Below are 23385 nucleotides of genomic sequence, written 5' to 3' on the forward strand. Positions count from 1 at the left end.
GATTGGACGAAACTGCAGGTCCCAGTCACCCTAATCTAAGTGGTTGGACAAAGCCTGTGATGTCCAGAGCTTCTTGTTCCAACGTTTCTTCTCTCACCAGCACAGTTCGTAGAATGAATATGGCGGCATGACACAAGCAGATGTTACAGTGGCATGTCCTGGTGGAGATGTGACACTTGCAGACTAATTTGTATAAGAATTCACCAATGGATTAGGAAACAACAGATACACAGACTTATACTATAAAGATATGGAGGTAATCATCATTACAGGTGCTTTACTTTCATGATGCCACTTTGGGGTTTAAAAACCTGATGACACGTTCATTCTCAACCTTACATTCCTCAGGGACCCCCCCCTTTATAGCTTAACACCCCCTTAGCATTGTCTCCGGCGGCTTCATCATCACTTGGAATGACCTCCAATGAACAGTTGTACCTCGTCAGGAGTTTATTTGTGCTATCACCAGCCTTCAGAAAGTGTTTGCCGCCATCAGCTATGTTTCACAGGGCAGTGTTGTTACATAGATCCATACAGAGGTAACCCTTATTACACAACTATTCTAAACCACAAAATGTCAAGAACCACTCAACTAAGTAATAAGAAGTGATAAGAAACAACCGTCTGTTGAGGTAGGGCTAAATTAACCCTTCACGGTTGATCCAGTGATTTCCAAATTAGTTCACAGGGCGTTGCTAGCAACTGGGAATGACCACACGGAGACGGGGGTCTCTGTACGGGAGGATCGAGGCAGATCACTAAGCCCCTTTATTTTAGTAACTTCTTTTATAATCTTTTGCATAATTATGCAAAGTATACAACTACCAATAGAATCGTAATACATTTAAGCAAGAAAATCGGAATATGTCCCTAGCTGCGTGACGTAGAATATAGAACAACAGCACATTCTTTTAGGGTCTCATCTCATATCTTGTACAAGCTGGAACAGTCTGGTTTCATAACAGCCGTGAACTTTCATCTAGTTAAGTTATAAAATTTAACTCGTAAACAACAAAATGGCGTCGCAAGCACAAAAATGGATCCCGGAGAACAAGATGTCCCGTACATCTGAATACTGTACTTCACAATTCCCCTAGATAAATTTTGTTAACACATATGCAGCATCAGAGGTGCTATCCCAAGCCATATGCTCGAGGGGTACTGGTCTTCACATGACTGATGCCGTGTTATCAGTCATGGCTGTCGCGGCGCACACGTCCTCCTGTATACTACAGTTCACGAATAACAATTTTTGATGACAGTGGTGGGGAAGTAGCCATGCGCTTGGCTTCAACATCTTCATCAAGTAGCCTTTTAAGATCGGTGCAGAGAACAGCAGGGGCGACGACGCCTTTGGTATCATTAGCTGTCTTAGTGCAGAATTTCCTAATACATACAGAAATACACCAAAGAACAAGGTTTAGTATCACATATACAACAAGGATACAGGCAGCAATGTGTAACAAGCTCTGTAAGATCCCAGCTCTCCAGCCCCCAATTCCCTTAAACCAATTGGCTGGATTGAGAAAGGAGAAGGTGTCTGACCACCAACTGTCCTTAGTACGATCATTGTCTTTATTGTATTGATCTCTGAGTCATTGAATATCTTCTAACTTTAACTTCATAGTACTGTTAGGATCTATATAATGACAGCAAGCGGGTCCAATGACCTGACACATACCACCTTGTGCTGCTGTTAAGCAGTCCAGCACTACAGTATGTTGATTAGTGACTATAATAAGTTGATTTTGGACAGCAACAGTAGTGTTAAGTATGTCCAATATATCCCAAATTTGATCATCTAGATAATCTGTGGCTCTAACCAATTTATCCCACATTTGTGTAATCATTTGGTAAATGAAAATAGAACTGACAATTTTATTGGCCACACTCATCTGCACTATATGTGGTCTCCCTGAAGGGCGGGGTGAATTGTCCACAGCTCTTTTGTATAATGTATGTTTGGGTATAGCCTGTGTATCCAACTGTTTGTTCGGAATAACAAAGGTGGCCGGGGTCAAGCGACCCAGAGTACAAGTACCTCTTACCCCTACTGGCAACCATTTATAAGCATTGTCTCCACATACCCAGAACATATCATCAGGTAAATCCCATAGGGCTGAATGTTGCAGTACCAATCTATGAACTAAGTCTATGAATGCAGATGCATTCTCAAGCATACACCAAGCTGGAGATTGTCCTAAAGGACTACAATAACCTACATCGGGATTTCCACAAGTGGGGGTTCCTGGCACATATTCAGAGGACTCATTACAAGAGATATTGCCAAGAATACTGCCACAGGTTTCGTTAGAACCCTGGGGAAACAAATTTGAAAATTCCCATGACGTGTTATGTAACCTTCTTTCTAGCAACATTGGTTTTAAGGCATCAGTAGAGTGTGAAGTTACATTGAAACCGACTTGTAGACCATACGTTGGAACTTGCCCTAGATTGATTAAACTAATCTTATTCTTAGGGACCCAAGCCCCTCCTTCGTAGGCCAAATATTGAAGTTGTGTATAACTTCCTGAGAGGTTATCTTGCCACCAGGGGTATCCTACCCATCCCACAATAGGTATGCCAACAGTTAAATTCCATAACTTAGCATTATCTGTGGCATTATTAGCGAGTGTGTCAGAACAGTTAGTCCAAGCAAATAACTCCTCGGGTGCAACAGAGATAGCCAAAAAGGGGATGCTTGTGGTTGACACTGGTGAATATGTGCAAATCCAACATTCTTCCATTGCTTCACCTCTTCCTTTGCAGACATTCTCTGCATCGTCATTAAGCGGTCTCGCGGGGTCCGACAGAAAACTTCAGTCTGTTGTAGATCATCAGGTTCTTGTAGGGTCAGTGCTTCTTGTAACTGTTTACGCTGAGAGCGTGTGGTCACCATAGTTGGTATGGTTGGTTCAACGGGTAAGAGAGCGGCGGCTTTTGCTTGCATATCCGCAAATGCGTTGCCAACAGTCTATGGACTGGTCCTAGGAGCGTGCGCCTTAACTTTGATAATGGCCACCTGAGTAGGTAATTTGATCGAGTCCATAAGGGTTTTAACAGCTTCAGCATTTTTCACTGGGGTTCCGGCAGTAGTAATAAACCCTCGATTGGCCCATAGAGCCCCAAAATCGTGAGCAATACCAAATGCATACCGTGAGTCCGTGTATATATTAGCCCGTCTGTTCTTGGCCAAAGTACATGCAGTAGACAGAGTCTGGAGTTCTGCTTCTTGTGCTGACTGTGAGGACGGGAGCGCAGCTGCGTGCACTACAGTGTCCTCTGTGGTAACAGCATATCCCGTGTGGAATCTACCAAACTCGTCAGCATATCTTGAACCATCCGTGTATAACACCAGATCAGGATTTGGGAGTGGATTCTCACTGACATTTGGTGGAGTAGCTGTTTCTTCAGTCAGAAGTTGGGAACAATCATGTTGGAGGTAATCCTCATCACTGCCATCTTTCCTTATAGTTCATTATACCGTCTTTCAAGGCGTTGTAAAGAGGTTGCAATCTGCGGGATGCATCCGGTATCCACTGACAACAATAAGTACATAAGAAAACGCTGGAGTTCAGTTTCATCTTTTGGGAAAGGAAGGGAGCTGACAGCTATTATTCTTCTGCGAGGTGTCTGGCACCCTGAAGGAGACAGTGACCCAAGAAGATCACTTGACCAAGGCAGAACTGAAGTCCCGAGGCCAAAACCCGACAGTTCAGTGCTGCCAGATACTTAAGGAGGCTAACAATGGCAGCAATGGCAAAAGACACTCGCTCATTTTTTTTTGCAAACTGGTTGGGACTGTTTTGGGCCCCTTGTGGCATAACTGTCCATGTTAACTGTCGTCCCTGATTAGTGAATGCAAATAGAAACTGGCAGTCTGGGTGTAACGGAATGCTAAAGAAGGCATTGGTAAGATCAATAACTGTAAACCAAGCAGCATCCTGGGGTGTTTGGGACAAGAGTATGAGGATTAGGCCCCAGGTTTGAGAAACACTTACTGGTTCTACAGGCATTTTCCCTATATCATTTGACCCTTTTGACCAGAGTTTAGATAGTATCTCTGAGAGGTATTGGGTGAGTCATTGATCCTCAGGCAATATTGGGGGTGGATCTGAGCCTATCAGGGCCATCATAACTGTAGGAAGGACATGCAAAATGCAGATTTCCTCACTGTCCTCATCTACATAGGGATTATATAACGTAAGAGCCATCTGACCATCATCTTGGAATTGTATTCCGGAGCGGAACTGTGATAATAAATCTACCCCTAGTAAATTTACAGGACATGTGGGAGAGATTACAAACTGAATAGTAACCTCGGGGAAGGGTTTTATGGGGTTTATAAAAGTATATTAATTGGGTCTGCCATCTACCCCGATTAAAACAGAAGGAGTATAACAATTTCTCTGAAAGTGTCCGAGTCTGGCACAGCGCCAGCATTAGCAGGGAGGGGCTGAGGAGCAAGGTTTCCAGTAGCTGAAGTCTGAGGGGGGGCGAGAGTTTGCTGTGTGGGCTGAAGGGCACACTGTGTGCTCGCAGCTGTGGTGGGGGCTGGAGGCTGCTGTTTGCTCTTTTTTTTTTCTCTCTCTCTCTGCTGAACAGAGCGGGTTAAAGTCTTCTGAAAACTTTTTTTTCTCTGGATCGGGGATTGAGGCTGGCGGCGGATGATAATAGGTGCCATCAGCAAAGGTGGGGGCTGCAACTCTCGGTCTCCTTGTACAATTGTCATCTAGCAGGGAGACCTCTTCTTTCAAATCATCACTTTTAACTATTCGTCTGCCTAACACATTAGTCTAAATCTTAGTTCCTTCTTAATCAATCACTTCCTCACACCACAGTCACTTGCTTGAACCACAATACATCCCGTCCCTGTCATAATAATAGACAATTTTTCCTTCTTCAACATAGCAGTAACAGAAACAATCAGAATTCACTTCCTCTGTTCTTCCTAACACCTTCGTCACACAATTCATGTGCCAAGCCACAAAATTATTTTCCTTCCACGGATTCTCTCATTTAGAGCTAAATATCCTTACTTCAGTTGTGCACAGATCTGGAGCGGCCGTCTCAGTTTGTTCCACCAGGTTAACCCCCTCTGGGAAGCCCAAAATTTGCGGTACTCAGTGAAAGGAGGAGGGCGTCTCAGACTATCCCTCCGGACACCTCTGGTTATATATATCTATATATACCTGAGTTACGTATCCTACCCATCTTCGATCACACGACCACGCCTGATTACTAACAATGATCAGGAATTCGGGATATTTTGACTATAAAGAGAGCCACAATCACTGGTCAATCCGGGGTGTCCGTCCCTTATGAGGTACTGTTCGAGCACTGAGCCCCCAACGGGACTACACCTCTATATGATTCCACCCATGAATCACACCACCACGGGGACAAACCTCAGATCCTCTTTGCAGCAACAAGCACAGGAAAACCACACCAATGGTCAGTCTGAACAGTATAACTGCGAACTTACCGTGGTTGTCGTGGGGGGTGATCAGTCCCAATTTTCCAGCACCTGTGTCCGCTCCGAGGGTCCTTTGTCTTGTTGTCCTCCGGGGGCAGAGGCGTCCCTATTCGGGGCCGCACGTTGGGCGCCAAGACTGTTTTGGTAGGGCTAAATTAACCCTTCACGGTTGATCCAGTGATTTCCAAATTAGTTCACAGGGCGTTGCTAGCAACTGGGAATGACCACACAGAGACAGGGGTCTCTGTACGGGAGGATCGAGGCAGATCACTAAGTCCCTTAATTTTAGTCACTTCTTTTATAATCTTTTGCTTAATTATGCAAATATACAACTACCAATAGAATCGTAATACATTTAAGCCAATAGTATTGCAAGAAAATCGGAATATGTCCCTAGCTGCGTGACGTAGAATATAGAACAATAGCACATTCTTTTAGGGTCTCATCTCATATCTTGTACAAGCTGGAACAGTCTGGTTTCATAACAGCCGTGAACTTTCATCTAGTTAAGTTACAAAATTTAACTCGTAAACAACAAAATGACGTCACAAGCACAAAAATGGATCCCGGAGAACAAGATGTCCCGTACATCTGAATACTGTACTTTACACGTCCATCTTACTGTAAAACATGTAGGTCAATCTGCAAAACTGCTAGAACCTTGAAGGTATCCTCAAGTAGAACCTTGAGGTCATGAATAGCTTTTTGATTTTGCAGACTTTTTCCCCCTCAGACGTGGCTACAACCGTCAGCATTTTGTAACGGTGTCATGTTTTGGTACAATTACATTGGAGATTCATTTATATATATATTTTTTTGTTTTGGTCAAGCAAACAAAAAATAATAATTGTTTTTTTTTTATGTTCGCAGTATATAATTAAGGCGATCAAATGAGTGACGGTTCCAAACTCCCTAAGGGGATTAAAAAGTAAAGTGTTATGTAAAAAAAAAAAAAAAACTTTACAAAAAAAATATAAAAAAGCCATAAAAACTAAAATTACTGCGCTTTTACCCAGTTAAAAATTGTAAAATGCTTTGTCAATAAAAAATAAAAACTACAAAAGTTTGGTGTCGCCGTGATCATCCTGACCCAGAGAATCATCTACCGGTCATTTTAACTGTGCAATAAACGCCGTAAAAGAAAAGGAAATAGAAAAAAGGCAAAATGTAACTTTTTTCCCAATATTCTAATGCACTTGGAATTTTATTTTCAGTACAAAAGGAGCAAAAATCCAAAATTGTCTGAGCTCCATTCAATGACTGGAAGCAGAGGTCTGAAAAACAAGAGAGTGCTGAATGGTAATGGCATGAGATGTTTCCAGCACTATTTATGAATGAAGGGGACCAGTGCATATAACAGGAGCTCTGCCCTATCTGATCATCTCTGCCCCCCGTCCGCTCATCTCTGCCCCCCCTCCGATCATCTCTGCCCCGTCTGCTCATCTCTGCCCCCCGTCCGCTCATCTCTGCCCCCCGTCCGCTCATCTCTGCCCCCCGTCCGATCATCTCTGCCCCCCGTCCGCTCATCTCTGCCCCCCGTCCGATCATCTCTACCCCGTCTGCTCATCTCTGCCCCCTGTCCGCTCATCTCTGCCCCCCCGTCCGATCATCTCTGCCCCCCCGTCCGATCATCTCTGCCCCCCGTCCGATCATCTCTGCCCCGTCCGCTCATCTCTGCCCCCGTCCGCTCATCTCTGCCCCCCGTCCGCTCATCTCTGCCCCCCGTCCGATCATCTCTGCCCCCCGTCCGATCATCTCTGCCCCGTCCGCTCATCTCTGCCCCCCGTCTGCTCATCTCTGCCCCGTCTGCTCATCTATGCCCCCCGTCTTATCATCTCTGCCCCCCGTCCGCTCATCTCTGCCCCCCGTCCGCTCATCTCTGCCCCCCGTCTGATCATCTCTGCCCCGTCTGCTCATCTCTGCCCCCCGTCTTATCATCTCTGCCCCCCGTCCGCTCATCTCTGCCCCCCGTCCGCTCATCTCTGCCCCCCGTCTGATCATCTCTGCCCCCCGTCCGCTCATCTCTGCCCCCGTCTGATCATCTCTGCCCCGTCCGCTCATCTCTGCCCCCGTCTGCTCATCTCTGCCCCGTCTGCTCATCTCTGCCCCCCGTCTTATCATCTCTGCCCCCCGTCCGCTCATCTCTGCCCCCCGTCTGATCATCTCTGCCCCGTCTGCTCATCTCTGCCCCCCGTCTGCTCATCTCTGCCCCCCGTCCGCTCATTTTTTCCCCCCCTGTCTGATCATCTCTGCCCCGTTTGCTCATCTCTGCCCCCCGTCCGCTCATCTCTGCCCCCCGTCTGATCATCTCTGCCCCGTCTGCCCCCCGTCTGCTCATCTCTGCCCCCCGTCTGCTCATCTCTGCCCCCCGTCTGATCATCTCTGCCCCGTCTGCTCATCTCTACCCCGTCTGCTCATCTCTGCCCCCCGTCCGATCATCTCTGCCCCCCGTCCGCTCATCTCTGCCCCCCGTCCGATCATCTCTGCCCCCCGTCCGATCATCTCTGCCCCGTCCGCTCATCTCTGCCCCCCGTCTGATCATCTCTGCCCCGTCTGCTCATCTCTGCCCCCCGTCTTATCATCTCTGCCCCCCGTCTTATCATCTCTGCCCCCCGTCCGCTCATCTCTGCCCCCCGTCTGATCATCTCTGCCCCCCGTCTTATCATCTCTGCCCCCCGTCCGCTCATCTCTGCCCCCCGTCCGCTCATCTCTGCCCCCCGTCCGCTCATCTCTGCCCCCCGTCTGATCATCTCTGCCCCGTCTGCTCATCTCTGCCCCCCGTCTTATCATCTCTGCCCCCCGTCCGCTCATCTCTGCCCCCCGTCCGCTCATCTCTGCCCCCCGTCTGATCATCTCTGCCCCCCGTCCGCTCATCTCTGCCCCCGTCTGATCATCTCTGCCCCGTCCGCTCATCTCTGCCCCCGTCTGATCATCTCTGCCCCGTCTGCTCATCTCTGCCCCCCGTCTTATCATCTCTGCCCCCCGTCCGCTCATCTCTGCCCCCCGTCTGATCATCTCTGCCCCGTCTGCTCATCTCTGCCCCCCGTCTGCTCATCTCTGCCCCCCGTCCGCTCATCTCTGCCCCCCGTCTGATCATCTCTGCCCCGTTTGCTCATCTCTGCCCCCCGTCCGCTCATCTCTGCCCCCCGTCTGATCATCTCTGCCCCGTCTGCCCCCCGTCTGCTCATCTCTGCCCCCCGTCTGCTCATCTCTGCCCCCCGTCTGATCATCTCTGCCCCGTCTGCTCATCTCTGCCCCGTCTGATCATCTCTGCCCCGTCTGATCATCTCTGCCCCCCGTCTGATCATCTCTGCCCCCCGTCTGCTCATCTCTGCCCCCCGTCTGATCATCTCTGCCCCGTCTGCTCATCTCTGCCCCCCGTCTGCTCATCTCTGCCCCCCGTCTGATCATCTCTGCCCCGTCTGCTCATCTCTGCCCCCTGTCTGATCATCTCTGCCCCCCGTCTGATCATCTCTGCCCCCTGTCTAATCATCTCTGCCCCCTATCTGCTCATATTTCCATAAGAAGAGGCCGTTGCTATTGGATACTGGAGCTCTTATGTTGGCATCCAATAGGCTACTCTGTTTCATAAAGCCTACGTTACATCAGCCAATAGTATTTCGTCTAGCTGATACACCTTTACATTCTGCTCTATGATTGGTCGCTTCTGACCTTTCACTCGGTCTCAGAGAAATGATGCAAATCTCTGTCGTTTGATAGGCGTCGTCAGGTTCTTGCATTCTGATTGGCTGGCCTGTGTCTCCGCCCCATATATAAAGCCGGTGAAGGTGAAGGTGACGGCTCCAGTGTGCGGTTCCCGGGTGACTGGACGCGGTTGTCGTTATGGCGTGTGCCTCCATCTTCGCTTCTGTTCCCCAGGCGCCTCCAGTGGCCGTTTTTAAGCTGACAGCTGACTTTCGTGCAGACGGCGACTCTCGCAAGGTCAATCTGGGAGTGGGAGGTGAGTGAAGCCGGAGTCTGTGCGCATGGGCTGCTGGGACATGTAGTTCCACAGCCACTAGAGGGGCTTAGGTAGTCATACAACAAGTTCTCCATAACTGCTGCTTCAAGGGAATGTCCATTTTAAAGGGAGTGTGTAGAGTGACAGCTGCCGCCCTGCTAATATCCCGGGGTCACACGTTATCTGCCTCACAGGGGTTATAGTCCAGGGCTGCATTCACTGTTCTGCAGACTTCAGAGCTGAATTCTTTATAAAGGCTTTTCCCCATTGTCATGAATCAGCGTTTCCAGGCTAGATCTTGTGAATATAAGCAATTTTGCAATTTACTGCTTGTTAACATTTTCATCCTTTCTTAAAATATTTAACATTTTTACAGCTTCTTGTCTTGGAGACCGTCCACCGCTGCTGTATAGCAGAACATGCGCAGAGTTCACAGGCTCTTCTTCTGTTGGGCTTGTAATCGCTGTTCTGAAGCTGCCAGGACACGCTGTTACCTTCTAATCCTGGCCAGCCTCAGCGCAGCGCTTACAAGAAAGCCAGCAGCGGTGGTCGGTCTCCTAGGCAACGGGCTGCAAATAAATTTAAAGTGTTTAATATCTCAAAAACGGCTGCAAATTTTAATAAGCAGAAAATTACAAAATTGATTGTTTTTACAAGAACAATCTGACAGTATCCATCTATGAAGATGAGACTAGAACGCTTCTAAGGACGATGGCTCCGGCTTTTCTCTAATGCAACTTTTCAGATAATATATATTTTTTTATATCTGTTGCCACTGTAATGATGATACGGGCACCCTGGTTGCTCCACAGTGATAGTAAAGACAGAAATCAGCAGCAAAAGCACAATTCCAGACGGCATCCGACCGTGTCTGATTTACCGTGGAGCAGCCAGCGCTTCTCATAGGCCGAAAAACGTCACATTCACCCGTCAGAAATCGGAGTAACCGAACGATCGTACGTTTCACCGAACCACCCGACTGTTCACTGCGGCTTACATCTGCAGTCACTGCTGACCTCTGGGGGCCCTTAGCCTTATCAGCCTCTCTCCTTTCTTTGGGCACCCCCCATTTCACGCCCATCTCTTCCCCCTTCTCCCCCATTTCCCTCTTTTATTTTTTTCCCCCATTTAGTGAATTGACCAAAGTTTAAAGACCCTCCATGCACTCGTCAGGCTTTGTCGTAGCTTTGTGTTTAAAGTTTACTCCCCCGTCCGGTTACCACTGCCAACTGGTGAAGGCACAAAGTATTGCACAGATCATGCTTGCTTTTTTTTTGTGTGACTTTTTATAATATTTACCGTCAATAAATTTTCATATTTCAGACTTCTTCCCTCCCTCCCCCCCCATCCTGTGTCTTGTTACATCTCTCGGGGTTTGTTACCCAGGTCCAGTTTTTCTGTTCTGCTTTGATTCTGTGTCCTTGTACGTCTGAGGTCACGAGCTGCCGCGTATATGCTGAGCCAGCAGCCGCCCGTCTTGGATGGAGCAGTCCGGCCTCAGCTGCCCCATATTCCATCCTCTTCTCTGTCAGGACTGCAGGTCTGTGGTGTCTAATGACATCTGGTGCAGTGAGTACGAGCACCGATCGCTCGTCTGCTCTGGGGCTGAGTCATTCGCTTGCATAACTTTACTCCCAGCCATAAGTCTGCACATTAGAAAGAGCTGGAACGTCTGCTGACTGCGCCCAGTGTTCATCTTTATTGCTCTGTTCTTATTATTATTATTATTATTATTATTATTATTTAATAAAAAAACCCACAAAGAATCCTCGGAAGGGAAATAATGAGGACATATCTTGAATAGCTCCAGAATTGTGTTCTCCTGGTTTTAAAGTTCTCTGGGCCTGTTCACACCTGACCTGTCCTCTCTGGACTGTCCACAGATGTGCGTTCCGAGGTGTGACCTCTGTGGTGCCGATCTGCTGCATAGATGGACGGATTCTCTTGATTTCTTTTCGATCAGTTTCTGCTGCAGATTTCAGAATGAATTCTGCTCCTGCTCTGAGGAAGGTGGAGAATTGCACATTAAATAATTCCATTTTGCACCATTTGCTTTACTCAAACTTCCTAAACGTTGTTGGCTATGTTCTTTATGTTCTTTGCCAGTTAGTCTCGCTCACGTTTTCAACTCTTGCCAAAGCCCATGTCCAAAAAAATAAATAAATGCAACTTTTGCAAGTTGTTCTGCAATATGTCACTTCTTGGGGCTCAGTTTGTCGTATTTTGATAATTGAGCCTGAAATGCTGATTCTTTTTTTTTTTTTTGTATGTCTTCACATGGAGATCTCAGGCATAGGGAGGACTGATGCCATCGATTGAACGTCGTGTTAGTGATGGGTTTTCTTACAGCAGATCTAAAGGGATTGTCCGGCTTCACCAATCTTCAGTTAAATGTGTAAAAAAGAGAAACCAAAATTGAGCTTTACCTTGACTCCGGTTTCTGACTATTGGCCTCATTGGTGTCAATACAGCCAATTGCTGTGCTTGGTGGCTTATGTCATCCACATGGCTATATCAGGGCAGAGGCGCAGCACCGGAACCCAGGGAGGGTAAGTAAGGATGTTTGTATTTTTCCTTAGAGCTAGCTGAGCCTGTGACAGAAGATTGGTGTAACCCCTTCTTTAATTTTGCGTGGCGCTTGTTGCTGTTTTTGCCTTTTACTGTTGTGTAACCTGGGTCAAGGTTGCGTCGTACCCGGACATTTGCCGTTCTGCGGACTTTAGATCTCTGCCTGTAATAAAGCTGATCTTTGATCATTAGGCCACTTACTAGTTAAAAGAAATGGGTCCATCAAGTTGAACCTTTCTCAATACCTTGCTTTCTAGTGCAACCTTTGTTCTGCGCTGTTCCCTTCTCATTGTGTGACGCCTTTTTCCCCTGCAGCCTATCGGACCGATGACTCCCAGCCCTGGGTCCTGCCGGTGGTGAAGAAGGTGGAGCAGAAGATCGCCAACGACCACACATTAAATCACGAGTACCTGCCGATCCTCGGACTGCCGGAGTTCCGTGCCAGCGCCTCCAGGATCGCCCTGGGTGACGACAGTCCGGCATTTAAAGAGGATCGGGTATCTGGATTACATTACTATCGCGTTACATTGCGGTCAGAATTAGGATTTTGGTTGTTTATACCCGTCCTTCCCTATGAGGTCCCTGTTCACACACAGTGGGGAGGTGGTCAGCACGATTTGCTGTAATAGTTCAGCTGCAGTCAATTAACCCCTTATATGCTGCAATTAGCATCTAAAGCATTTGATAGAGCAAACTACAGTGCTGTGCAAATTAATTCGGACAAAGCATTTTTTTTTTTTTTTAAAGTAAAATCGTAAGTTGGTTACCAGTCAGTGATTCAAACCAGTTTAGGCACTCCCACCTGTTCAAAGCAGTTAAAACTGGTTTGAATCACTGATTGGTAACAAACTTACGATTTTACTTAAAAAAAAAAAAAAATGCTTTGTCCCAATTAATTTGCACAGCACTGTAGAGGGACTTTGTGACCACCCATATACCTTATTACTGGGGACATTGTTCTACTACTCCAGGTTTTTTAAGAAGCCGCACACAGGGATCCCGAGCCTCTTCAGAGCAGATGCTTGAACGTTCTCCGATCCTGGCTGCTTCATCCTTTCAACACTACAGTAAAAAGTGACTTTGGCAAGATCAGAGCTCTTTGATCGGGTTGCTGGGTATCCCTTTGCCACAATTATGGACAGAGAAACCTTCTCAGTCAGCGCGGGGGGCCTACAAAATGATTCCAGGGTGGTATGTTTAATAAGCGATTTCCCCAACATCAGCTTTATTCATGGTGACACAGATGATGATGATGATGTGCCGGCAGACAGCAATACATTATATACGTTCACCATAGACCTATAAAGTGGCGACCTCTCAATGGGATCAAGAAAACATGTTTAGTGCTGCAGAAGAGGCGAGCACATGAAATAGACATCAGCCGATCCAAGCAGGTCGCATAATGGCCGGAATACAGCGGATCAATACAGAATTCTCTGGAAACGAACGTTCTTTAATCGAATTAATATACAGTTTAACATTTGTCTGCCCTTAATAACATTGCCTCTTTTTTATATTGTGTTGTGCAGGTCGGTGGTGTCCAGTCTCTGGGTGGTACCGGGGCGCTGCGCATTGGAGCCGAGTTTTTAAGACGCTGGTACAATGGAACCAATAACACTGCAACCCCCATCTACATTTCGGCACCTTCCTGGGGTGAGATAGCAGCACTCACATACTTGTGTCTGGCAAATTATTATTATTTTTAATTTATATAATTAGTGAATTTAAACAAATTACTTATTTTCATCATCCTTTTTGATCTCCCTCCCAAATCAAACTTCTTAAACACCTTTTAAATGTACATGAAATCAAGCCGGAGGATGGCACAACTGAGATGCTGACGATCACATTTCTTATTCTGTCGCTTGCACGGTTATTATGGGGCCCATATTGGGTTCATTATCCCAGCTGGATTGAATGGTGTCTGCTCCGCATCCTGCAGAAATTAAAACCCATGGCGTCAGAATCACAGTAGTGTGGCCTCAGATTTGGGCCTGTGATTTTAGCCATCACAGCATAGAGTGGTATTAAACCATAATCTTCACATTTTCACCACTTTATGAACCCCCTCTTTTGACAGTGGACAGAGCAGGTCCTGAGTCTGCAAAAAAAAACCTTTTGCATTGCTGCTATAAAGCTTCTGTGCCTGTAGTCTAGGATGGAAGTGAGAAGATAAAAATGGTTCATCACCAGTTTTGTCTTTCCTTTTCCAACCTACATAGTGCTCAATGACATCCATGTAATAATCGGGGGCAGCAGCAATGGCGCTTCCTCTATTGGTCCCAGCTTATATGCTCTTGACGTGTTCGTTGACATTGGTCACCCCAGATCATCTCTGCCAGCGACGCCTGTCACTACAGGGGAGCATTGAATCCTGAGTTTGGTTTTGTACAATCCTAGGTGGTCCAGGTCTTTTTCTAGGTGTAACTTGTGATTTCCTAATTATTATTGATTGTTTTTTCTTTTCTTCTTTAAACCTTTCCCTTCTTATTCCACAGAGAACCACAACGCCGTATTTATCGACGCCGGCTTTAAAGACATCAGAAGTTACCGTTACTGGGACGCTGCTAAACGAGGACTCGACCTTAAAGGATTCCTGGAAGATTTAGAGGTGAGCGAGGGCCTGATGTTTTCCATGAGCAAAGTAGGAACACAAATGTCTTACTGTTTCTACAGACTTTCTGTACACACCAGGGACAGATTTCTCCAGGAGTGTTTTTACAGCAAGTCCATACAGAACATAGAGCTTGCGTCTGGCCTGTAGTTGTGTCACTTTCACTGACCGGTTGCTGTTTTGGCTTTTCACCAGTAGCTGTATTAGGCCGTCACCTGTCCGTTACCATTAATCGCTGCCTTCCAAGTGATGGCACACCCAATCATAAACCCTACAGACATACAGGACCTGTTGTATGGACAAATGGCAGATCACATGGCTCGTCTAAGGCCGCGTTCACACATCCGTATGTCACGGACCGATAAGCACAGACTAGTCTCCCATCCTGAACGCAAAAGCCTCATAGACCCAGTCTGTGCTTCATGGGTCCGTACTTGGACCACGACACACAAATGCTTGAATATGGCTCAAAGGAGATATTTCTTCTGGTTGATGGAGAAGGATTTTGATCAGAGGACACGGATAACCCAATTATCTATCAGGATAATTAAATTATTTTTTTTTCTGGATTACTGTTTGCATCCATCGTGGCGTTTTCCATTTGTAATGCTGACTGATACATCTTCCTCCCCCCAGGGCGCTCCAGAGCACTCGATCTTTGTCCTGCATGCCTGTGCCCACAATCCCACAGGAACAGACCCCACACAAGACGAGTGGAAGCAGATCGCGGATGTCATGAAGGTACGCCACGAGTGACCGCTACAGTCATCTTTGACAGCTGTTGCTTGGATATTTGTCAAATCTGTCATCCCAAGCTCTTGGATCCCTTTTATACACATAATCTGTTACCATGAGTAACTCCTGGATAACCCCTTATTAGTGGCCCCTCTCATGGGGGATGTCCAGTAGTGATAAGATGACTGAGCAGTCTCACTTTTCCCTATAGCAATAAATCGATGGTAAAGACTTTCTTTCAAGGAGACCTCTCACCTAGCCCTAACATGCCTTTTTAGAATAAATAGGAGACTTCATGATGAAGTCCTGATGATGATAAAAAAAAAAAATAGGGAAGAGTAGATGGAATCTGCTCACCTGGTGGAGTCTCTGATGAGAGTAATAGTGAAGTGGTTGTCCTTGTATAACCTGCTGCTCCTCCCCTGGAATCCAACAGAATGGCTCATTAAAACAATTGCAAGGTGAAAATTAAGAAATAAAAAAACGTTGCGGTGGGCGCTGTCACGATGAAGCCAAGTACAAGGTGCGAAAAAAAACCCCAAACTATAAACATTTATTAAGACGGCAAAACATTTTAAAATTAATCTGATTTCTTCCCGAGGCTTCCCACGAAGAAGTATCGAAAACAACTTGCAAAGGAAGCCGTGTTTCAAAGAAATTACATGTCACACCCATTGGTATCAAAACCCTGTAGGTGGGCCATGTCATTTCTTTGAATCACTGCTTCCTTTGCTAGGAAGAAATCGATTTTTGAAACGCGTTGCTGTCTTTTAATAAATGTTCTTGGTTTTTCTACCTCTTCTCATCCTTGTTGTCTTCATTGTGACACTGTTCTTATTTTTTGCCTCGCAATTGCCTTTTCTACTAACCGTCCTTTGCCATGACATTACAATTCTGAAGAATGTTTTTATTTTTTTGGGGGGTTACCAATTCCTCTAGTAAGATTTATTCATATACTTCCTGGAGGAACAATAGATGAATGGTGCTGTGTAGGACAGATGCTCTAGGATTTGCTATTTTTGGAGGAATGCATGTTTTTGTTTTTTTTTTGCAGACCTGCTAGAAAGTCACCGGATCCCTTTAAAGCCGATAACTGTTGATCACACTAACTAACCTGTCTTAATGTTCCTGCTTTCTTCAGAGACGATTTCTCTTCGCATTCTTTGACTCAGCCTACCAAGGATTTGCCTCTGGAAATCTAGACAAGGACGCCTGGGCCGTACGTTACTTTGTGGCTCAGGGCTTCGAGCTGTTCTGTGCTCAGTCTTTCTCCAAGAACTTTGGGTTATACAGTGAGTACCAGGCTGGCCCGTTATATGGTGACTGCAGTGTTCCCACAAAATAGTCGTAAGATGTTATGAAACCCTGGATGGAGTCCCAGGTGCTGGGATCTTCACCAATACTGGGAGCAGGGTTGTTTTGGAGAACTTTGTACTATCTATAACTCACATTAGTTGTGTAAGTGCTGCCTGTTCTTTACCAAGGGGCATGGCTGCACCCATCGCATATATTGGAGATTGTGGGGGCTCCCAATGATGGCTCCAGGTGTACATTGGTCCTTTAGTGACAGTTTGAACACACCTTGCCTACCTCCCCTCACCTTGGTAAGGATGTAACAAATTTACCAAAACCACCATGGGCACATCCAAAACCAGTGAGCCCCGGGATTTGGTTTTGTTTGATTGGTGCTGATCCCCGGACCTGCCTCTATGCCGTTCTGTAATCTATCTTGGAGTAAATCAATTAGTTGAGAATCCATTTGCAGGATTTGGTTCAATGGCCATGTCAGTAAATTGCGCCTGCCTGCCAGCGTGGCAAATAGCCTCCTGTCGTCACTCACGACTCTTTTCGATTAGCCGTCCTTGGGCAACGTTACATGGGTGCCAAGCCGCTAATAACAGATTAGCTGCATATAGTCAGGCAGGAGGCAGTTTTCTGGGCCGGACCGGGTATGGCAGTCCGATTCTCCCCACGACTACCCGTTAACCTCTTACCTTGTAGTATGTTGTGTATTGGACAACAATGCTTCTACATTTTGTCTTCCTTAGATGAGAGAGTTGGCAATCTGACTGTCGTGGGTAAAGACAGAGACAATGTTGAACGTGTCCTCTCTCAGATGGAGAAGATTGTGCGCACAACCTGGTCCAATCCTCCCTCACAAGGTGCTCGCATCGTTGCAACCACTCTGACCACCCCTGAACTCTTCGATGAATGGTAAGAAGACAACTAAAACCTTTAATGCTAAAGTGACCAGGTGATGAAGTGGCCCTAAATGTGGCATGTCTTTCATAAGATGAGGAATTTGATCAGCGCTGTCTGGTCTGGTCCTCCGTGGCAGCCAGTCTTCATATTTACATCATGAGCACCTTACTTGGGTCTACTGGATCCCATGAAGTTGTGGAAGATCGGACCAGGGCAAACACATTACTCACCTGAAATAGTCTTCTATTATTTGCTTACTTTGTGTAATATATACTTTTTAACTTTTTCTGTGACCACCCAGGAGGGACAATGTTAAGACTATGGCGGATCGAGTCCTGTTAATGAGAGCAGAACTTAAGTCCAGACTGGAGGCTCTGAAAACCCCCGGTACATGGAAGCACATCGTGGAGCAGATAGGGATGTTCAGCTTTACTGGCCTGAATCGTAAGTGTAGACTCCTCAGGTTTTAACCCCTTCACGCCGTGCCCAAATTCAGTTTTTGCCTTTTTTCCAGTTTTTACCTCTTTTTCCCAGAGCAGTAATTTTTTGTCCACATAGACATTTGAGGGCTTGTTTTTTTTTTCCAGGATGAGTTGTACTATTGAATGACGCCACAATACCATGCAGTGTACTAGAAAATTGGAAAAAAAATTCAAAGTGGGTCAAAATTGTGAAGAAAGAAGAAAAAAAAAAAACCTAAACCCACACAATTCTGACATTTGTTTTTTTGGGAATTGTTTTTGTGATGTACATTTTGTGGTTAAAATGACCTTGCAATATTATTCTCCTCAGCAATACGATTATGGTGATACCAAACATGCTCATTTTTTTTTATTGGTGGTGAAAAAAAAAAATCCCAAAGTTTTCAAAAAAAATTTTTGGGTTGTCACCATTTTCTGAGACACGTAACTTTTTTTCTTTTTTTTTTTGGTCAATGGAGCTGTGGGATGACTTATTTTTTGTGGGGATTTTGGGATAGATGTGACTTTTTGATCTCTTGTTACACCTTTTTTTGTGGTTAAAAAAAAACAAAACGTAATTTTGTTCTTGAATTTTTTTGTATTTACCGATCGGGTTAATTGTTTTTATATTTTGATCGGACTTTTGTGAATATGGAGATGCTAAATATGTGTATCTTTTTAATATCTTTATTTTCAATGGGATAAGGGAGGTGATTTGAATGGGTTTTTTTTTTTTTTTTTTTACATTTTCACTGTTATTGTTGGCCCCTTTAGGGAACTTCAAGCTGCGATTGTCTGATTGCTTGTGCTTTGTATAGTGATGCCACAGCCTCGCTGCATATTGCAGAAATCACGGTCTCCTTTGAAGTCTGACCGCAGGCAGGGTTTCAAAGGCGCTACGTAATGACAGACCACAGGGGAGATCGGCTGACACCCCTCCCCTCCCCCGGCTGTCATGGCAGCCCGCGAACACGTCACTGGTGCGCCGATGGGTGGAGAAATTGACGCGCATGCATATCGGTATATGTTAAATGCCGCTGTCAGAGATTGACAGCGGAATTTAATAAAGCGGAATTTAATAAAGCTAGCAATCGCTGCTGGCAGAGCGTCAGGTCCTGGCTGTAATACACAGCAATCACTTGCTGGATATGGGGCGGGCTCGCTGCATGAGCCTGCTCCGACATGCGCCATATATGCACGGCAGATGATGTATAGGGGTTAAAGAGTACAGCAAAACTGGTCTCAAGTCGCGTCTGACTTTGCTTAAGTATACTTGTGTGTGTGCTGCGTGCAACTTGGTAATTATAAGAACTGATAACTGCCTTGTCCATACTTTGTGTAGAACGCTTGCTGCTCCTTCAGGCCCAATAATTTATTTATTTTTTTTCCCCCATCAGCAAAGCAAGTCGAATACCTCATTAAAGAAAAGCATATTTATTTGATGGCGAGCGGACGTATAAACATGTGCGGGCTGACGACAAAGAACCTGGACTACGTGGCCCAATCTATATTTGAAGCCGTCACTAAGATCCAGTAAACAGAAGCCCCCAAACTCCAGTAATTGATGTAATTAGATTTGTCTGTAATGTGTTTTTTTTTTTTTTTTTTTTTTTTCCCTTTTGTGGCTTTAAATTGAACAAAGTAAAACAGGGAGAGACTTGTTACACACACACAATGATGGATGCAGTGCGATGATCTGTCTGACCTTAGCGGGCGACCGTCTCAACATCAGGGAAAGATGAGAGAATCCCATGCATTTCATTGATCAAGCCAAACAGAAGGCACATGGATCGATCTCCCGTGTCGTCCTCACTGTATGCAGTAGAAAATCCGCGGCGTTGGATGGGATTTACCGATATCTTGTGCACATGCTGCAGAGTAAACTGACCAGCGGAGCGGATTTTCTTTCTGCAGATTCTGTTTCTGCTGCAGATTTTACCCTTTGTAATCCTTTACAGCAATATTTGCAACGTTTTTTTGCTCCTTGGGGAAGTTCTGCAGTAGATAAGTCCAGATTTAGCAGTGTGGTTACTATATGCCTTGCAGCAATAGCTACAAATCTATTTAATCAGCACTTAAAGTGGTCGTTTTTGTTTTTTTTTCACCGAGCTTGTGGTTGCTGCAAAACTACAACTCCTAGCATTTAGGTCATTGTAGATTTGCTGTAGCCGTACAACCAAAGGTCGCAGGGCGCTGCCCTAAAGTCTCCTGACATTATCGGCGTCGGACAGACCCCAACAATATGCTTTATTCTGACTGCCGCACAGCCGTTTTTAGCACGGTTTCATGTGTCTGGTGTCGTCAATAGGTTTTAGTTTTGTGAGCTGTCCCATCATCGTAGTTTCTCTTGCATGCAGCAGGACACACTGAGCCATGTTGAAACCCCATCCACCGAGCCATAATCTTGCGTCCACTTTTCCTTAGGCTAGTTTCACATTTGCGTCTTTGTGCGCAACTAGAAACGCATGCAAAAACACACAAGCGTTTTTGCATGCATTTGCATTTTTTATGCGCATGCGTTCTCTAGGTGTCACATTTCACAGGAGGAAAATCCTTGAAACAGACACCAATGGGACACCAGTGGGCATGTGTCATGGCAAGGGGGTGGTTTACACCAGTGTCTAGACATGTTTACTCTTAAAACGCATGCGTACACAAGTCCATGCGCACACCTGTGTTCCCATAGACTAATGCGTTGTTTTAACGCATTCCGTGCGCAAGCGTACGCTTCAGTTTTTTTTGCTGACTTTGGACGGACCCAAAAATGCAACATGTTGTGTCCGGTGCGTCTAGTCGCACACCTCAAAAAAACGCATGCGTGCGAAAACGCAGACGAACGCATGCAAACGCAAGACCATGCGTACGCCATGTTAAACATAGGTGCGCATGATGCATGCGCACAAAAAATCTAATGTGAAACCAGCCTTACACCGGGGCTATTAGTGATTATGTTCTGTGGTAACCCAGAAACCTCTAAACCTTACCACAAAAACCTGCCTTTTATTGTGAAAGTGTCCTAATCCATTCTTCAGGAGGGGGAATATGTGATGTTATGCTGCACAATATTACAGAGCATGTAACGCAATTGTCATGTGATGCAGAAAAGCGCACAACTGTGTAATTGAAAAAAAAACAACGATTAATGTCCTGTCATATGACGCAATAAATCCAGTTAACTCTATGGTGGCTCATGTCTGTTAATTATTCAGGTTTCTTTCACACTGGATCATCTGTGGTCCCTGACAGAACGAGACGTAATATAAGGGCTGTATGATAAAGTTGTAAAGAGGGACCCTTGCAAATCTACAGTGCTGTTCATCCTTAGGCCATGTGCACAGGGAGAAACACTCCAAATCAAAAACTTGAGTTCTGTTTTTAAAAAAAAAAAAAAAAAAATCAGCAAAGACTGTGTGCACATAGCCCTACATAGACTCCAAAGGTAGATATGGGGAGGTCGCGTTCGGTGGAAAGAGACCCACGGCTTCTCCATGCATATGGCATTGCAAATTTGCTGCATTTTCAGAGTGGAATCCACCAAAAAATCTGCACCATTTGCTGATATTACAAATCAGTCTCGTCAAGTTTACCATGACAGATGCGCTGGGAGATAGTTTACAGACTGGAAATATTTGCCAAGAAACAATATTGCCTATGTTCACACTGCTTCTTTTTCTAGTGGTCAAAAACATCTGGAGCTTCAGGCAGCAGCGTTGCATATGATCAGGGTCTGACACCAACATCCCAAAATAAATAATTTTACTGATTGTGAAGAAAAAAAAAAACAAAACACTTTTTTTAAAATTTATTTAAAAAATATTACCTTCACAAATTAGGAAAACTTAACATTTTTTATATATTAAATTTTTTTTTGGAATCGCAACATGAATGTGTACTAGTACAGAAGAATACGTTTTAGTCTTTCTGTGCTCCGTGTGACAACATCCATTTTTAGCTTCTGTTGGGGAATGTGCAGACACAACTTAAAAATGACGCTGTGAAACCGTCCCAAAATCGGAAGGTGTTACATTTCACACTACATTGCCATAAATGAAATCCACGACACCTAGAGCGTATCGGTGTGGATGTAATAATCTGTAACAGATTTTTATGCAATTTGTTAACACCCTATTCGAGAACCTTGTACTGTGCCATGGTGCAGAACTATGGTGCAGTTTGTGCAACAAGTACACTGTATGTGAAGCCATAGTGGGCAAACATGTGGATTGCAGACCAAAATAAGAAAAACAAACTATGTAAGCCTGGAAATACACTTGGTGACACTTAGGACACATTAAAGCCCCAGGTGCTGCTCCTGGCCGGCCGTGACGGACAGGTATCTCACTATTAGCTGCGTTTTTTTTTCTCTAAGTTTTATCATTACAAGTCATGATTCATAGGCCATGCAGTTCTACGATTCCGTTTGGAATGACTTGGCATGTCAAAACAGCAACCAAAAACAGCAATGCTATGTAAAAAAAAAAAAAAAAATGGGGGTCTTGCTGTGATTTTTGAAAAAAAAATCCCAACAAATCAGTGTATATATTATGCATTGCTCAAGTTAAGCCACAATACATCCAAAGTTTGCACAAATAAAAACAACCAAAAAAAAATAAGCAGTATAAATTTGTCATCCAGCATGAACCATTGTGAGGAATGTGGTGAATCAAATCTAATTGTTGGCTGAATGAGGCCATAAAGTTAAACAGATATCTTTTTGTTTGTGTTTACCAGAAAAAACAGACAGTTAATTGACTTTCATCCATTTTTGGTCCGTGTCCATTTTTCAGCAAAAAAAAAAAATTCAAAATTTCTCCTACTAATTAAACGGTAAAAAATAAAAGGGGTCAGCACTTGGGATGAAAAGTGGCTGGCATGCAAGTGCTGCAACCCTTTTTTTTCCAAGGACTCATTGTTTTGAGTGGGCAAGTTTTACCCACAATGTTATTTTTTGTGTGGACACTTTATCCCCATAAACCTATGTATTTTCTATCCATTTTTTTTTTTTTTTTTTTTTTTTTTTACAGATAGAATATATACGAATATAACAGAAATGGACATGTAAGAGAGGCCTAACATAACATTAGTAAATTGGTGATTTTCAAATCCTTCCCTCTGTACCTTTTTGGCAGGAATCGCTTTTAGTGCTGTTTGTCAGCCTAAGGGCTCATTCACACCAGCCTATAACATGGCCGACCCTGGCCAAACGGAGGGGGACTCTCCTTTCTACGGATGCAGGCGGAGGGTGATCCCCCTGCACACTACAGCTGGGATGGTGAATAACATGGCCTGACTGCTCACTAGTTGCATTTATCCTTCTTTGGTTTCAGCACAATGACCATTACAGTAGGCCGGTGGCTCAGGGTACCCC

At 45.1% G+C, this 23385-nt stretch overlaps 1 protein-coding gene and 1 long non-coding RNA gene across 2 annotated transcripts; one reads left to right on the plus strand and one right to left on the minus strand.

Annotated features, from left to right (window-relative positions):
* Positions 1 to 729: 729 nt before the first annotated feature.
* LOC141056132 (uncharacterized) lies at positions 730 to 6878 on the minus strand. Its single transcript, XR_012221579.1, has 2 exons — positions 5486 to 6878; positions 730 to 1386 (listed from the first exon to the last, which is right to left on the minus strand). It is a non-coding gene; the product is annotated as an uncharacterized lncRNA (long non-coding RNA).
* A 2362-nt stretch (positions 6879 to 9240) lies between these two features.
* On the plus strand, positions 9241 to 21198 carry GOT1 (glutamic-oxaloacetic transaminase 1). Its single transcript, XM_073552812.1, has 9 exons — positions 9241 to 9437; positions 12321 to 12502; positions 13535 to 13658; positions 14504 to 14616; positions 15256 to 15360; positions 16496 to 16646; positions 17403 to 17568; positions 17858 to 18000; positions 19415 to 21198. The coding sequence occupies exons 1-9, from the start codon at positions 9320 to 9322 to the stop codon at positions 19552 to 19554; spliced, it is 1242 nt and encodes a 413-aa protein (XP_073408913.1). The 5' UTR covers positions 9241 to 9319; the 3' UTR covers positions 19555 to 21198.
* The last annotated feature ends 2187 nt before the right edge of the window (positions 21199 to 23385 follow it).

The sequence above is a fragment of the Dendrobates tinctorius genome, unplaced genomic scaffold (assembly GCF_039654945.1).
Source record: "Dendrobates tinctorius isolate UK_male_01 unplaced genomic scaffold, ASM3965494v1 ptg000196l, whole genome shotgun sequence".
Taxonomy (NCBI): domain Eukaryota; kingdom Metazoa; phylum Chordata; class Amphibia; order Anura; family Dendrobatidae; genus Dendrobates; species Dendrobates tinctorius.

Excerpts from the sequence above, each read along its gene's own strand:
- GOT1 (XM_073552812.1), top strand. The coding sequence starts at position 9,320 with ATGGCGTGTGCCTCCATCTTCGCTTCTGTTCCCCAGGCGCCTCCAGTG. Across the intron at positions 17,569-17,857 it reads CCTGAACTCTTCGATGAATG|GAGGGACAATGTTAAGACTA; the intron begins GTAAGAAGACAA and ends GTGACCACCCAG. Across the intron at positions 18,001-19,414 it reads CAGCTTTACTGGCCTGAATC|CAAAGCAAGTCGAATACCTC; the intron begins GTAAGTGTAGAC and ends TTCCCCCATCAG.